The sequence below is a fragment of the Macaca nemestrina genome, chromosome 7 (genome assembly GCF_043159975.1).
Source record: "Macaca nemestrina isolate mMacNem1 chromosome 7, mMacNem.hap1, whole genome shotgun sequence".
Taxonomy (NCBI): Eukaryota; Metazoa; Chordata; class Mammalia; order Primates; family Cercopithecidae; genus Macaca; species Macaca nemestrina.
This window is the reverse complement of record NC_092131.1, coordinates 118,600,475-118,615,707: the sequence shown is the minus strand read 5'-3', so window position 1 is coordinate 118,615,707 and position 15,233 is coordinate 118,600,475. Positions and strand designations below refer to the sequence as shown.

At 38.7% G+C, this 15,233-nt stretch overlaps 2 protein-coding genes across 3 annotated transcripts in view; one reads left to right on the top strand and one right to left on the bottom strand.

Annotated features, from left to right (window-relative positions):
* Positions 1-6,426, bottom strand: part of LOC105493085 (elongation factor like GTPase 1) — a 130,167-nt gene extending 123,741 nt beyond the window's left edge. For both annotated transcript variants that reach the window (XR_011626251.1, XM_011760512.3), the window contains exons 1-3: positions 6,302-6,426; positions 5,381-5,490; positions 4,767-4,834 (exon numbers count right to left, since the gene is read on the bottom strand). Coding sequence is in view for 1 of the 2 variants with exons in the window: in XM_011760512.3 (XP_011758814.1) it covers positions 4,767-4,834; positions 5,381-5,471 (159 nt within the window). In the remaining variant the exon portion in view is untranslated. The remainder of the gene's footprint in view (positions 1-4,766; positions 4,835-5,380; positions 5,491-6,301) is intronic.
* Positions 6,427-6,460: 34 nt separating this feature from the next.
* The window catches only part of LOC105493084 (stabilizer of axonemal microtubules 2), a 30,327-nt gene continuing 21,554 nt past the window's right edge, over positions 6,461-15,233 (top strand). The window contains 2 exon segments of the mRNA XM_071100807.1: positions 6,461-6,624; positions 9,245-9,424. Coding sequence (XP_070956908.1) covers positions 6,572-6,624; positions 9,245-9,424 — 233 coding nt within the window. The 5' untranslated portion in view covers positions 6,461-6,571.

Sequence of the window (15,233 nt, the reverse complement as noted above, 5' to 3'; positions counted from 1 at the left end):
TTCATTCATTTTTATTACTGTAGGACTCCACCTCACAAATCTACCACACCCATTCATCCATTGTATTACCGGTGGACATGAAGACGGATTCCAGTTTTCTGTAACTATTACTGAGCTGATATGAACAGTTGCGAGTCTCTTGTACACTCCCTACCAGTAGAATTTCTGAGTTATTAAATCTGTACATCCTAAACCTAACTTGATATTTCCGAATTATTTTCCAAATAGTTGGACTGATCCACAGTGGAATATTACTTTTTTTGATTCATAACCTCAACAGCTGATATTGCTGGACTTTATTTTTTAAGATGGGTGATAAATAGCATCTCATGGTTTTAATTTACATTTCTCCTATTATTAATGGGATTAAGTATCCTTTTACAAGTTTCTTGTATTGGCCATTTAACATTCCTTTTCTGTGAACTGCCTATACAAGGCTTTTGTCCACCTTTCTACTGGTTGTAATACAGATTTATTTTGTTTTGGATAAGAGTTATTTATAGTCTCTGAATTATAGTCCTTTGTCAATTACATCTGTGTTATTAATATTTTTCACAGTTACCAGGCTTGTTTTTTCCATTTCTTTCTGGCATATTTGATAAGTATGTTCTAATTTTAAGTAGTTTACTAACCTTTTATAAAAAAGTTTGCACATTTTTATCTTAAGAAATCTTCCTTTAAAGTCATAAAAATATTAGCCCATATTATTTTCTAAAAGCTTTATAGTTTTGCTTTTAAATAAAAATATCTTAACCATGCAATTGATTTGTGTGTGAAGTAGAGGTCCAATTTTTTTTTCCCACATGGATAACCAATTGCACAAGAACCATTTGAGAGGTTCGTCTTTTTTTTTTTTTTTTTTTTTTGAGATGGAGTCTCGCTCTGTCACCCAGGCTGGAGTGCAGTGGCACACCTCAGCTCACTGCAAGCTCTGCCTCCCAGGTTCATGCCATTCTCCTGCCTCAGCCTCCCGAGTAGCTGGGACTACAGGCACGCACCACCATGCCCAGCTAATTTTTTTATATTTTTAGTAGAAATGGGGTTTCACCGTGTTAGCCAGGATGGTCTCTATCCTCTGACCTGGAGATCTGCCTGCCTCGACCTTCCAAAGTGCTGGAATTACAGGTGTGAGTCACCGCGCCTGGCCGAAAGGTTCGTCTTTTCCCCACAGATCTGAAATGCCAGCCTACTATTCTAGGCTTACTATTCTGAGCCATCCAGTCAATTTCATGCCTCAGTCAATTCCAGGCCACAGGCTACAACACATCAATACATTCACAGTAAGTCTTGCCAGTGGGTAAGACGTATTTCCATACCCTACTCTTCTTTAGCCGTGTCCCAGCTATTAAATTAATTGGTTTATTTGCTCTTCTGTATATATTTTAAAATCAGCATATCAAGTTGAAATTTTTCAATATCTGTTGGAATTTTTACTGGAATTCCTGAATCTATAGATCAATATTTTTTAAATGTCATTTAAAAAATACTGAGTCAGCCAATACATACATATGGCATATCCTTCCATTTATTTAAGTTTTCTCCAATATCTCATAGGTGTTATTGTTGTTGTTGTTTTGTTACTTTTTAAGAGATAGGGTATTGTGCTATCTACCAGGCTGGAGTGCAGTTGCTGTCACAGCTCACTGCAGCCTCAAACTCCTGGTTTCATGCAATTGTCCTACCTCAGTTTCCTAAGTAGCTTGGATTATAGGCACGAGCCACCATGCCCAGCACAGGAACATTTATTATGCTATTTAAATGGTTTATGTTTTTAAATAGATAATTTAAATATTGATCTATTTATTGCTCATGTATACTTCTTTTCAACGGTTTTCACATCCTGAAACCTGCCAACTTGTTACTAATATCCTAGCAATTTATCTACATTTTTGTTTTCTTCCTTTCCAAAATTCACACTTTTTATTTTTCTTTCCAGCTTTATCACTGCAACTAGAACCTCCAGTACAACGTAAAGGAGAAGTTATAACACAATGAGCAGAAGGGTGTGATGGCCATTCTTCCCTTATTTCTGGCTATGAATAGAAAAGTTTTTTTAACACTTCATCATTGAGCTCAATTTTCATTCTAGGTTTTTTATAAATATCCCACATCAGATTACAGAAGTTCTCTTCTGTAACTACGTTGCAAAGAGGTTTTATCACAATAGATGTTGAATTTTACTACATGTCTTTATTATCTGTTGAAATGATCATGATTTTCTTCCTTTAATCTATTAATATAGTGAAATTACATGTTAAACCAATCTTGAATTCCTTGGGACAAACTCGATTTGGATATGAATAATCAGCTTTTTATACTATGCTGAATTCTGTTTCTTAATGAGGATTATAATTTTTGCATCCATAATCATAAGGTTGGTATATAATTCTCCTGTCTTGTATTATCCTTAACAGACTTTTGGTATCAAAGTTATGCTATCTTCATATGATTTGGAGAATACTGCCAATTGTTGGGTTTTTCTCTGCTATATTTTGAAATGGTTTAAGTAGGACTGAAATTATTCGTTGAATGTTTGGCAGAACTAGAGAGTTAAACCATATGGGTCTTTTCTTTATGGAAAGATTTTTGCCAACCAATTCAATTTCTTTTTTTTTTTTTTTTTTGAGATGGAGTCTCACTCAGTCGCCCAGGCTGGAGTGCAGTGGCGCAATCCCAGCTCACTGCAAGCTCCGCCTCTCGGGTTCACACCATTCTCCTGCCTCAGCCTCCTGAGTAGCTGGGACTACAGGCGCCCGCCACCACGCCTGGCTAATTTTTTGTATTTTTAGTAGAGAAAGGGTTTCATCAATTTCTTAAACGACTATAGAATAATTCAAGTTTCCTATTTCTTCTTGACTCCATTTTAGTAAGTTATGTTTTCCAGACAATTTTCCAGTTTAGCACTTTTAAGTTTTAAGTTTACTGGCACAGAGTTGTTCATTATATCCTATTAATACCTTATTAACTTCTGTAGCATTTTTCTTTCCTGGTATCACTTATATCTGCCCCCTCTCTTTTCTTCTTGATCATCTTGCTGGTATTTTGTCAGCTGTATTACTCTTCTTTAAAGTCATTCATTCAAAAATATTTATTTATATATACTATGCTTTGTATATGTCCAAAGTACAGTGAGCCACACTAGGAACATTAGCAGGTCAAAAGTGTCAAATGTTCCTCAACAATGTCAATGAAAAACAAAACAAAAACATTTCCTAGTCAAGATAATCAAAAATTATCTATATTGCTAGTAACTGTTTCAATTAATAACATTATATTTTTAGAGCAACTTTAAGTTTACAGAAAAATCGACTGAAGGTTCCCACATACTCTCTCCTTCCACCCACACAGTTTCCCCTATTATATCTATCTTGTATTAGTATATGGTGTGATACACTTGTTACAACTGATGAACCAATATTGATGCATTATGATTAATTAAAGTCCATAGTTTACATTAGGGTTCACTCTTTGTTAGCTGGGTTAATCTTTTCCAAAAACAAACTTCTGGCTTCATTGATCCTTTCTATAAAATGTCTATTTACTATTTCATTAATTTATGCTTTACTATTTCCTTTCATCTACTTATTTTAGAGTTATTGTACCTTCTCTAAATTCTCAAGTGGGGAAAATATAAGTATTTCATTATTTCACTCAACCTAGTTTTTTCAGCCTCCTCTAGATAGTATCTTGGGCCAGCTTCCCTCCCAACCCACACATCAATTCCCAAATCGACCTTCAACTCTACTGGGTCTACTCTGTGGATTCAATTTTACTTCTCCATCTCCTCTTCTCTTTGTTCTCTGTCACCTGATAAACCCTATTGATCATATCCTAAATTCATTATGGAAACGAATACATCTTTATTTTCCTACTGGCAAGTAAATTATTCCAAGCCCTTAAAACTCATAGCTACAAATAAAGATCTCTTTAATTTTATTTCCTCAAACACTATTTTCAGGCTAGGTGTGGTGGCTTACACCTGTAATTCTAGCACTTTGGGAAGTCAAGGCAGGAGGACTGCTTGAGCCCAGGAGTTCAAGATCAGCCTGGGGAACATGGCAAAATCCTGTCTCTACAAAAAATTAGCCATGTGTGTTTGTGTGCACCTGTAGTCCCAGGTACCCAAGAGGAGGAGGTGGGAGGATCACCTGAGCCCAAGAGGGCGAGGCTGCAGTGAGCCGTGCATGATCACACCACTGCACTCTAGCCTGGGCAACAGAAAGAGATCCTGTCTCAAAAACAAAAATCAAAAAGCCACTATTTTCATCACAATCCTCAGGCACAAGCAGTTTTCCTTTGATACTTAGGTTACCTTTTAAGGTCTTCTATAATCTATTCTCCCTGCCAGTATGTTTTCTCTGTCACTAGCCTCTAGGCAAATGCTCCGCTCAAATAAAGCACAACACACAAGTTAGCCTTTATCTGTGTTATTTCTGACCACCTGGTAGTTTTTCTGTCTTCTCCTCAAACCACGCAACTTATTCACCTACAAGGAATCTCTTTCACTGTGAAATCTTCCAAAATTGTGTATCATTTGCTTGTTGCAAAAACTCACTTTTGCACTTATAAAATATTAATATAAAGCAATACAAAGCAATATAGAAGTAACTATTTTCTCATCAGCAATTTAATCTTGCAAAATGGATTGGCAGCTTTTAGATGCAAGAACAATGTTTTATACCCTTTTGGATCGCTAAAGAACACAGGAAATGGTTCATCACATTGTTGACTGAAATGCAACAAGTATTTATAAAATAAGAACATACCTTGCCTGCTAGGCGGCTGGAGATGATTCCATTGCTAGATATAAGACAGTCAGTCAGAGTAGTTTTTCCTGTTAAATAAAATAGGGACATCAATTCAAATATATGTCTTTCTTAAAAGGGGTCATGGATCATACCTATAGATTTTAAATCTGGCCAGAAGAATTGGTTTAGTAAAGATTTTCAATTTACCTATGCTAGGTAACAAAAGACAAAAGAGATTTATTAGACTTTTGAACAGAATATCATCAGGAAGGACATAGATGCTAGCACTCTATAATGCTGTAATCTTATCTCCAACCCTGTGGATCTAATCACCCTCATCTGAAAAGTTGTGAAGCAACTTAAAGCCATTTCAAAAACAAAAAATTCAAGTTCTGGTTTAAAAAACAACATGACATACTATAAAGAAGAATGCTACTCACTAGGTAACTGTGTTCATTTCAAACGCTTTATAGCAAGGCAGGCTTCCCCAACATCACAGAAAACTTTTAAAGGAAAGAAGACTTGCTTCTTAGCAAACACCACTCTCAGCTGCCCACAGCTTCACTCCACTGAGACATACAGAGACACACCTCCCTTATTTATCAAAACAAGCACTTAAAAAGGATTCTTACCATGGTCAACGTGAGCCAAAACACAAATATTCCTGATGTTGGCAGTGTTTTTCTGGAGATGAATCATCTTATCCAAACTGTTGAGCACCATGGTTACTTATTTCCTGTGACTAAAAATTAAGTAATTATTAGCCCAGAGGCTAAAGGTCGGGGCAAAAGAAAAAAAAAAAAAAACGCTAGGAGGTGGCAAGGCTTCTCAAACCCCTTAAACTAAGAACCCAGTGAATGTTTATTGATGAGACACACCACCTAGGCCTAAGTCCCGTTCGAGCACCAAAGTCAATATCCTAGCACGATTACACTTAAGGAGTTTGCTTATCCTTCCGGATCCGAAGGCTGCGATGAATCACGCAGCTCGAGGCGGCTGGGTGCGCAGTGACACCAGTAACCCTGCCGGTGGAAAAATACTCGGGTAAACTTCTCCAGGCCAATGACCACGTACAGGAAGGGTTGCATGCAGGAGGGAGAGAAGATGCTGAAGAAGATGCTCCCTTTCTCTCTTCAGTCTTCCCCCAAGTCCCTCATTCTGACATTCTCGCTAGTCCTCGCGGGAGGTCGAATACCCAGCTTCATTCCTGCCCACGGAGCCCGAACAAAGTTTTGGGTCACGTGCTTATTATCCAAGCAGGTGCACTGCCGGTCTTTCATTCCTTTCTAAACAAAAAGGAAAAACCTCTACACTACATGCCCTTCATTTCGGCAGGGTCCCGGATTCGTTCTCTTTGAGAATCGCTGGTCCACACAGACAGGCCACCGCCCCGGCCCCAGACTGGAAGCGACACTCCGGGGACCACCGCTCCCAGCCAGGGCTCGGCCCCAGGCCCCGTTCCCGCCTCAGAGCCGCAGCGAGCGGGGTCCTCCAAGCACCGCCCAGAGGCTGGCCGAGGAGGATGCAAGTCCCCAGCGCGAGCCCGCACTCACCGGCGGCAGCAGCCCCACCAGCCCAGCTTCTCCTCTCGGGTCGCAGCCAGCCACACCAAGAGCTTCCGAAACACAAAGATCTCTGCGGGTTCTGCACGCCAGCGCGCCAGGGGGCGGGGCCGGCTGACGCTCGACCTTTCACCCGCGTGTCTCTGACGCCACCGGAAGCCGGCGCCGGGTCTGTCACCAGGCATTCCTCTGTTGCCTTGACTACGGCGGGCGCTGTGGGAGTGGAGAAGCCGCAAGTGCTGAGGCAAGGTGGAGGAAGGCATGGGAGCCAAGAGCATGAGGAGCTGGTGTCTGTGTCAGATTTGTACCTGCGGGTAAGAAATGGCTGGTGTAGTGGCGGGCCGGGGCTTGGGAGCCGACCTAGGGCCTAGGTGCACGGAGCTGGCTCCTCGGGAACCCTGAGAATGGCCGTCCCCCGCAGATCAAGGGACGAGGACGCAGCGACATCCCCACTTATCCCGTTCCACGAATACTCGCTCCGCACCCGCCGGCTACCTGGGGGTAAAACGTTTCTTTGTAGCCCCTGAGACTCCCAATCAAGGATGCAAAGTAAAATGCCACCCAGGCCGGGTAAATAATATATGTGAAGCAGCGACGGGATATAAGACTGGTGAGTAGTGGGATGTGATCCGACTGGGAGAATGCATTTCCACCCCGTCATCCCTCACACAAAGATGAGAAAGAACAGTGCTCAAGGCCCTGAGTCTGCAACCCATATCACACTTTCTTTCATCTGCTTTCTGTCCTCCCAGCCAGACCATATTCGCATTCCCGTCCCGTTCTTTGGGATCCGCCTGACTGAAAAGGCAGTATAGTAGTCCCCACCCTGAAACCTAGAATCCAACTGAGTCTTGCCTAACAACCTTCCATCACCTAGAAACACAGTCTTCTCCTTCCTCAGCTTCACTGTTGACCCAGGGATTAGATCATTATTTGCTAAGTAAATATGAAAGTGTCAATCCCTTCGTATTTGTAATCCCCTTCAAAGAAAACACTTGCATGTTGATGGAAAGCAGTTTTTTTGATAGCCTCATAATAAACACAGTTCGTAATTAGAAGTAGATTAAAATATCAACAAATTAACTTTGGGTGTATGAATCTGCAGACTGGTGTGCAGGAGACAATTTTTACTTTTTTCCTAATCTACATTCAACGCAAGTTCCTTTCTCATTCAACTGTTAGGAAATTCAGTCTTCATGATGTTGAGGGCTACCCTTGGAATGGTGTGATTTTACTTTTTCTTTGTTTTTGGTTGTGGTTGTTTTGTTTTTTAAGGGTTTTATTTTTATTTTTTGATAATGCAATAAATACACAAGAAGTGTCATAAAAATCCATAATATTGTAAAATATCTATATTATAAAACACTTTCATAATTCTATCTTCCACAGATAACAAATGTTCTTTAAGACTTGTTTTACATGTGCATTGATTTTTTTTTTTTTTTTTTTTTTTTTTGAGACAGTGTCTCACTCCATCGCCAGGCTGCAGTGCAGTGGCGTAATCTCAGCTCACTGCAATCTCCGCTTCCCGGGTTCAAGCAATTCTTCTGCCTCAGCCTCTCGAGTAGCTGGGATTACAGGCTCATGCCACCACACCCAGTTAATTTTTGTATTTTTAGTAGATCTCCTGACCTCATGATCCACCCGCCTCGGCCTCCCAAAGTGCTGGGATTACAGGCGTGAGCCACTGCGCCTGGCCTGCATCGATTTTATTTTATTTTTTTAAAAAGAGAATATTCTGAGCATACTATTCTACAATCCAGTTTTTTACTATTTACAATCCACCATCTTCCAGTGACCATGCATAAAGGTCACCCTCATTCTCTTAAATAACTGTACACTATTAGCTTATATGATATATTGGTCAAGGTTCTTAGTTATGGATAACATAACCTCCTTTCATTAGTTTAGGCAAAAAGGAATTTATTAAGGCATGTTTATAGAGAGAGAGAGAGAGGTCACTTGGAAGAACTTAAGAAATCATTTTCAAAATAAGCTTCCAGGAAAAACTTCCAAAAATTTTACCACAGAACAGGACTGACAAGAGGCCACTGCCTCTGCCATAATCAGAAAATTGCAACAGAGCTGTAGACTCCAGAATCACTCGTCTCTTCCATGGTCAAGAAGCTGCCAAGTTAGGAAACCAGCTTGCAAATCAAGATGCCACCTAACAACTTCTAACTCCAATCTCTTGTTGCCTCTATTACGTTCATGCAAGCAAAAAAAAAAATGTTGTGCCTTGACTCTCTCCTTATGTAGCTCTGTTCTGAGTCAAAGTATCATGTGAATACATGTAGCAGGTGAAACCTAATTTCTATGTGGAACCTTTCTGCAAGAGCCTGGGAAATTCCCTATTAGTTTTTCAGCTTCTATAGTGTAACAAGACACTAAATTGTTATGAGACACTGAATTGCTGTGCTTCCACCACATAGGGATAGACCATTATTTATAGATTGTTTTTGTAAACATAATTACAGAGGAAACAGTTTTTGGTTTTTTTTTGTTTTTGTTTTTGTTTTTTTTGAGACAGAGTCTTGCTGGGTCGCCCAGGCTGGAGTGCAGTGGCACGATCTTGGCTCACTGCAAGCTCCGCCTCCCAGGTTCACGCCATTCCCCTGCCTCAGCCTCCGGAGTAGCTGGGACTAGAGACACCTGCCACCAAGTCTGGCTAATTTTTTTTGTATTTTTAGTAGAGACAGGGTTTCACCCTGTTAGTCAGGATGATCTCGATCTCCTGACTTTGTGAATCGCCCGCCTCAGCCTCCCAAAGTGCTGGGATTACAGGCGTGAGCCGCTGCACCCAGCCCAGTTTTTGGTTTTTCAGTAAAGCTCTAGAATTTAGAAACTGTGAGTTTATTGGAGGTCTCTGATTAAAATGCAATTACAACACAAAATGTTTTTTGAGGTTAATCTTTCCATTGATTTTTTGCACAGCCGACATCATTGTCCACATGGAATCACAAGGATTTATGAAAATTCTGGGGTGTTTTGCCCTACAACTGAATATTTGGAAAAATATCCTATGTATGACAATGTTCTTCCAGCTCAGAGTCTTAAACCCAAGCAAGAAATTCAAGCATGCTGTGGTAAAATGGAAGGAATAACTACATTTAAGTAAATATTTAGTAACTATTTGCTTTACTTATTTTTCTCTCAACTCTTCTGGTGTCAATAAAGTTTTCTAGCTATTTAAATTACTGTTTACTTAAGTTGAACCAATTTAATAGGCAACAGACTAGTTAAGTCACAACTTGAAAAAAAAAACAGAAAAATACGAATTAAGTTAGGTTGACAAAGTGTGAGAACAAAAAAGGGATATAAAAAGTTCTATTTTTCTTTTAACTTCCTAAAATATCTCATATTTATCTACTTTCCACTGTTACCACCACCTAGACCAGGGTGTCTTATCTTTTGGCTTCACTGGGCCACATTGGCAGAAGAATTGTCTTGGGCCACACGTAAAATACAATAACACCAACCACAGCTGATGAGCTAAAAAAAAAAAAAAATCACAGGAAAATCTCATAATGTTTTAAGGAAGTTTATGAATTTATGTTGGACCTCATTCAAAGCCGTCCTGGGCTGCATGCAGCCCATAGGCTGCAGGTTGGACAAGCTTAACCTAGAGGTTATAATAATATCTGAATCTACTCTAGTTTTTGCAGTTTGATCTGTTTTCAATACTTCAGCCTGCCCGAATGACTTTAAAATGCAAACCAAACCCTATCACTTCTTTGCTTAAAATACCCTTAAACTTTCCCATTGTGTTTAACACAAACCAGAATCCTTATCAAAACCATGTAGAGGCATGGTTTGCTCACTACTTAATTCTCTAATTCATTTTCACTGTAGTGCCCTTTTCACTTTTATGCTCCATCCCATGGGCCATTTTTCATTTCCTTGAAAGTGCCAGGTTTCTCTTATCTCAGAGTCTTCCAAGATACTATTTTCCCTACCTGCAATTTTCCTTCCCTCTCTTAGCTAATGCTCATTCAATCTGTAGATCTCAACTAAATTATCACTTGAATAAGCCTTCTCTGACACTTCATCCAGTTTTCAGATTAGGTAAAATTCTTCTATGTAAGCTCCCAAAGCACCTTCCTGTTATTTATCATTAGATTGGTTTCAGTGTTTCATGAAAGCAGGAACTAAGTCTTTTGTTATCTCAGCATTCTATTTTTAGAAAACTAATAACAATGCCTACTAGCACATAGTAGGTACCCAATATTTGTTCAGTGAGTGATGAACACAAATCTTCTTAAGCCTATACTTTTCATTTGGACTGACCTTTTTTGATCTCTGTATTTTTGTCAGTTAGCTAGATTATGTATTATATTTACTCATTATTTTATTTAAACTGTTAATGTATATACTATATTCAAGGTACAATCTTGGTGTTAAGTATAAAAATGTCAATAAGTTTATGAACCCCAAATATCTGAGGTAGGTCTCAGTTAATTTAGAAAGTTCATTTTGCCAAGGTTGAGGGTGCGTGCTGGTGACACAGCCTCAGGAGGTCCCAATAATATGTGCCGAAGGTGGTCAGAGCACAGTTTGGTTTTATACGTTTTAGGGAGACACACATCAATCAACATGTATGTAAGATGAGTATTTGTTCGTTCTGGAAAGGCGGGACAACTCGAAGCTGGGAGTGAGCTTGCAGGTCATAGGTAGATAAGAGACAAATGGTTGCATTCTTTTGAGTTTCTGATGAGCTTCTCCAAAGGAAGCAATCAGATACACATTTATCTCAGTGAGCAGAGGGGTGACTTTGAAGATAATGGGAGACAGGTTTGCCCTAAGCAGTTCCCAGCTTCATTTTTCCCCTTAGCTTAGTGATTTTGGGGCCCCAAGATTTATCTTCCTTTCACAAGTTGAAGTTCCTGCTTCCTAGTGACTTGTACATTATATTTCTATAATTTAGAGTTTTAAAAATGATCTGTAACAGCTTTAGATTTTGGTGTTAGCCATTTTCATTTCAGATGCAGCTCATTCTTATATAGCAAAGATACAAACTTTCTTATTTATTTATTTATTTATTTATTTTTTAAATTATTATTATACTTTAAACTTTCAAACTTTTAGTCTAATATTTCTATTTTTAACACTTCAGGCATTCCTTGCAGTAATAATACTTTGGTGACTCTAGTTACTTGTGTAGGTGTATGGCTCTTCCACAGATGGAAGATTTTACTTAGTCCTCAGATTTTGGTATGCAGTAGTGCCATCTAGAAGTGTTACAATTGCAGATTCCAGGTATCCATCTAAAAGAGCCAGTAGATAATAGAGTGGGTCTCAGGAAACTGCATTTTTAACCGGCATTGCTAGTGATTCTGTTGCCACTGATTCAGTGCAGTAGGTCAGGAACTGGACTGCTCACTGAGGATAACATGGAACATAAAACAGAGACGGTCTTTGCTTTACTGTTGTTTATAGTGTTGTGGGAAAGTCCAGATATGAAAATATCAGATAAATAACTAAGATAATTATGGATTATAATAAGTGAGATGAGGATATTCAATAACTGGTTGAGACTGATTAAATGGGAATGGTTGCTCTTTTTTCTTCACTTTATTAATATTTCTTTCTTGATGCCATAATGGTTCATATTAGAGATTTGAAATAAATTTTACAATATTTGTGTTTATTGAACAAAGATTTTGCTTTTAACCAGTTCTAAATGTAGAAATTGAGAAAATTTAACCTGCCATATCTTTCTTTTAAAAGGCAATTGCTTTTCAATTCTGAATTTCCCCAGTTGACTTATTCAAATAAGCTTTAATAATTAAAAAAAAAAAAAGCAAGAAATGTCCCAAAGGTCCAAATATACTAATAAAACTAAAATATTCATTTCTTAAATTGTCATCTCTTCACTTAGTACAACATTGGATCTTTTCTTTATATTTTCACTGGGAAACTAGCAGTATTTCTAAGAGTCATAATCTAGAAGCTTGAAACTCTTGCTTGACTCCCTCATGTTGACTGTGTTGACTATGCAGTAGGAAGTGGATTTATCTGTACAAACAAAGAAGCATTCTGTACCTTTGTATAGTACAAGAAGTGACTGTGTAAAGAGGTGTCTGAACTTGTACAAGATTTTGGATCCTTTATAGCAGTACTGTTGTAGCTCACTTAGATGACTGCCAGAGTTGGCAGGAAGCCTGCCCTGCAGGAGTAGGATTCTAGACACATCAAATGTTTCAGGATATATCACATGAATAAGACTGCATTCACCCTCTACTACTACATAGAAAGTGGCTTTGGGTTTGGAGGTATACTTTCTAACACTTAACTAGTCTCACCAGAGAAACTGAGAGTTCTAAGCTTTTGCTTTGCTTTTCCCTTCCTGATTCTCTCACTTCCTGACTGCATTTTAGCCTATTCCCCTCTAGTTAGTATTTGGGAAGAGCAAAGAACAACTGACATGTCTTGGGAGGCAGAGGTATGTGATTTCTACTACTCTTCATTCATTAAATAAAAAATTATTAAGCATTTGTTAAGCATCAAGCACCATACTAGACACCTGGGATACAGTGGTGATCAAAAGCAGTCATGATCTCTGTGCTGACAGATGTTGTAACCTATTAGAGATGGTAATCAAAAACATTACTCAAAATAAGTCTAAAATGGCAACAGTGATAAGATCTATGAAGGATAGGCACAGGTACCTTGACATCCAGAACAAGAGTTTGACTTTATCAGGGAAATAAGAAAAATAAGTCAAAACCTGAAGGATATTAAATTAGCTGGATTAAGAGGGGGAAGGAAATGCATTCCAAGCAGAGAGAGAGAGAGTAACATGTAGCAGGAAGGAGCATGGAAGGGAGAAAAGTATCAAAGAGGGCCAGCTGGAGCAGAGAAAGCAAGAGGAAGCGTGGTGAGAGCTGAGGCTAGTGAAGGAGACCAGGCAGAGCCTTTAAGCCATGTTCAGTGTCGTCTATGTCCTTACAGTAATAAGAAGCCATGAAAATTTTTCTGCTTTGTTTTTTTGGTAGAGGGTAGAGTTGGGGAGGAAGGAAGTTAAGGAAGAGGCCAGGGAGATAAGGGCAAGAATGACCTGATGAGATTTACACGGGAAAGAGTTACTCAGGTGCCATGTGGAGAAAAGATTGGAGGGAGAACTAGAGTGGATGTGGGTAAATGAGTTTTGAAAGTTATTGAAGTGATTCAAATGAGCTGTTGCAAAAACTTTGCATATTATGGTAGTGGCAGATGTGGAGAAAAGTGGTTAGATTTGAGGGAGATTTATGAGGCAAAATTGACAGTAGTTGACGATGGACTAGATAGGGGAGAGAATTGAAGTATGAAGGGCGAGTCCTAGATTTCTGACTCTGTGTCTGAAGCGATGGTGATAGCATTCACTTAAATAGAGAACAAGCAAAAAGGACCACATTTATTAAGGGGAAATAATGAGTTGATTTGGGACATACTAAGTTTTGAGTTGCCACTGAATATCCAAGAGACCATAATAGATGCCGGTATGGAGCTCAGAGAAGAGGTCTAAGCTGAGATGTAAATTTGAGGGTTATTTCAATCTAGGTAGTAATCGAAGCTGTGGGAGTAGAAGAGTTATTCTCAGGAGTGAACAGTGGATGAAAAGAAGTATGTGTAGGTAGGTCCAAGTCTTGAGGAATGCTAACATGTATTTAATGACTGAGTAAAGGTAGATGAAGTTGTATAGGAGACTGGCAAGAAATAATAAGGAAGTCAGGAAGAGCAAGTTTCCTAGAAACAGTGTGGACAATAATGTCAGTTACTACTGGAGAGGTCAAGTAAGATGAGGATTAAAAATGTTCGATGAATTTAATCACATGGAAGACATGGTGAACCTTAGAGCTGTATTAGGGAAGTGGCAGTCCTGGAAACCAGAGTGAAATGGATTGGAAGTGGTGAGAAAACAGTTAATTAGTCTAAGAAGTTATGTTGTAAATAGAAGAATTCAGTGAGGGGTTTGGGTTCTTTGGAGAACTTCCAGACATATGCAACAAATATTGATTAATACAAGATAGTTTAATCACAAAATGAGTGATGTGCCAATAGAGTCCAGAAGAAAAAAGCAATCCATGAAGTCTTGGGGTAGTAACAGTAGTGGCTACCATATTGATCTTACTATGTACCAAGCAGTCTTAAAAGCGTGTGTGTATATCCTTAAAAACAACTCTGTGAGATAGAAGATATTATTGTCCCATATTATATATAAAGAAACTGGGGCATAAACAGGTTAATGAAGTTATCCAAGGTCCTGCAGCTAGTAAATGACAGAGCCAGGATTTGGACGTAGGCGGTCTGATCAGTCTAAGTTTGTGTTCTTCTCCATTCCTCAGTTTTTACCTCAGGGTCTGCAGTACTACTTCTGTCACATAATGTTATATAGCACCCAGGTTGGCTGCATTACCAGCTGGCATCCATGCATGACAAGGAATTCTGGGAGATCCAAAGATGAGGAACATTCATATCTATAATCTGAATGTGATTTATGTCTAAAGACCAGAGTTACTAATCATTTAACAATAAGCGAGAAAACAGCATGAATTCAAAAAGAAGAAAGTATGCCAAAATAATTTGCTGGAGACTTTAAGTAGGATGAATAAGGACTTTGACAAAGTGGACTCAGGGGGAATATATTTTTTAAACTTTTCAGGTTTAGTAAATTTTACCTGAAATTTCCTTCCAGGTTAGAAAACAATCAAATACTTGAGGATATTGTTTACTGAAGATCCAATTAACTGAGATCTATTGTAATGATGTTTTTAAAACTAGGATTTTTGATATATTTACTTTTCTCAAGATATTTAGTCACTGGATAGGACCTTATGAAAATTCATTTACTTCTTTCAAGTAGTTTATCAACTATTATGATTTTAATATCTTCTCAGACTTTCCAAGTAAAAAAAAAGCCTTGACATTTTCCATACTTCATTGA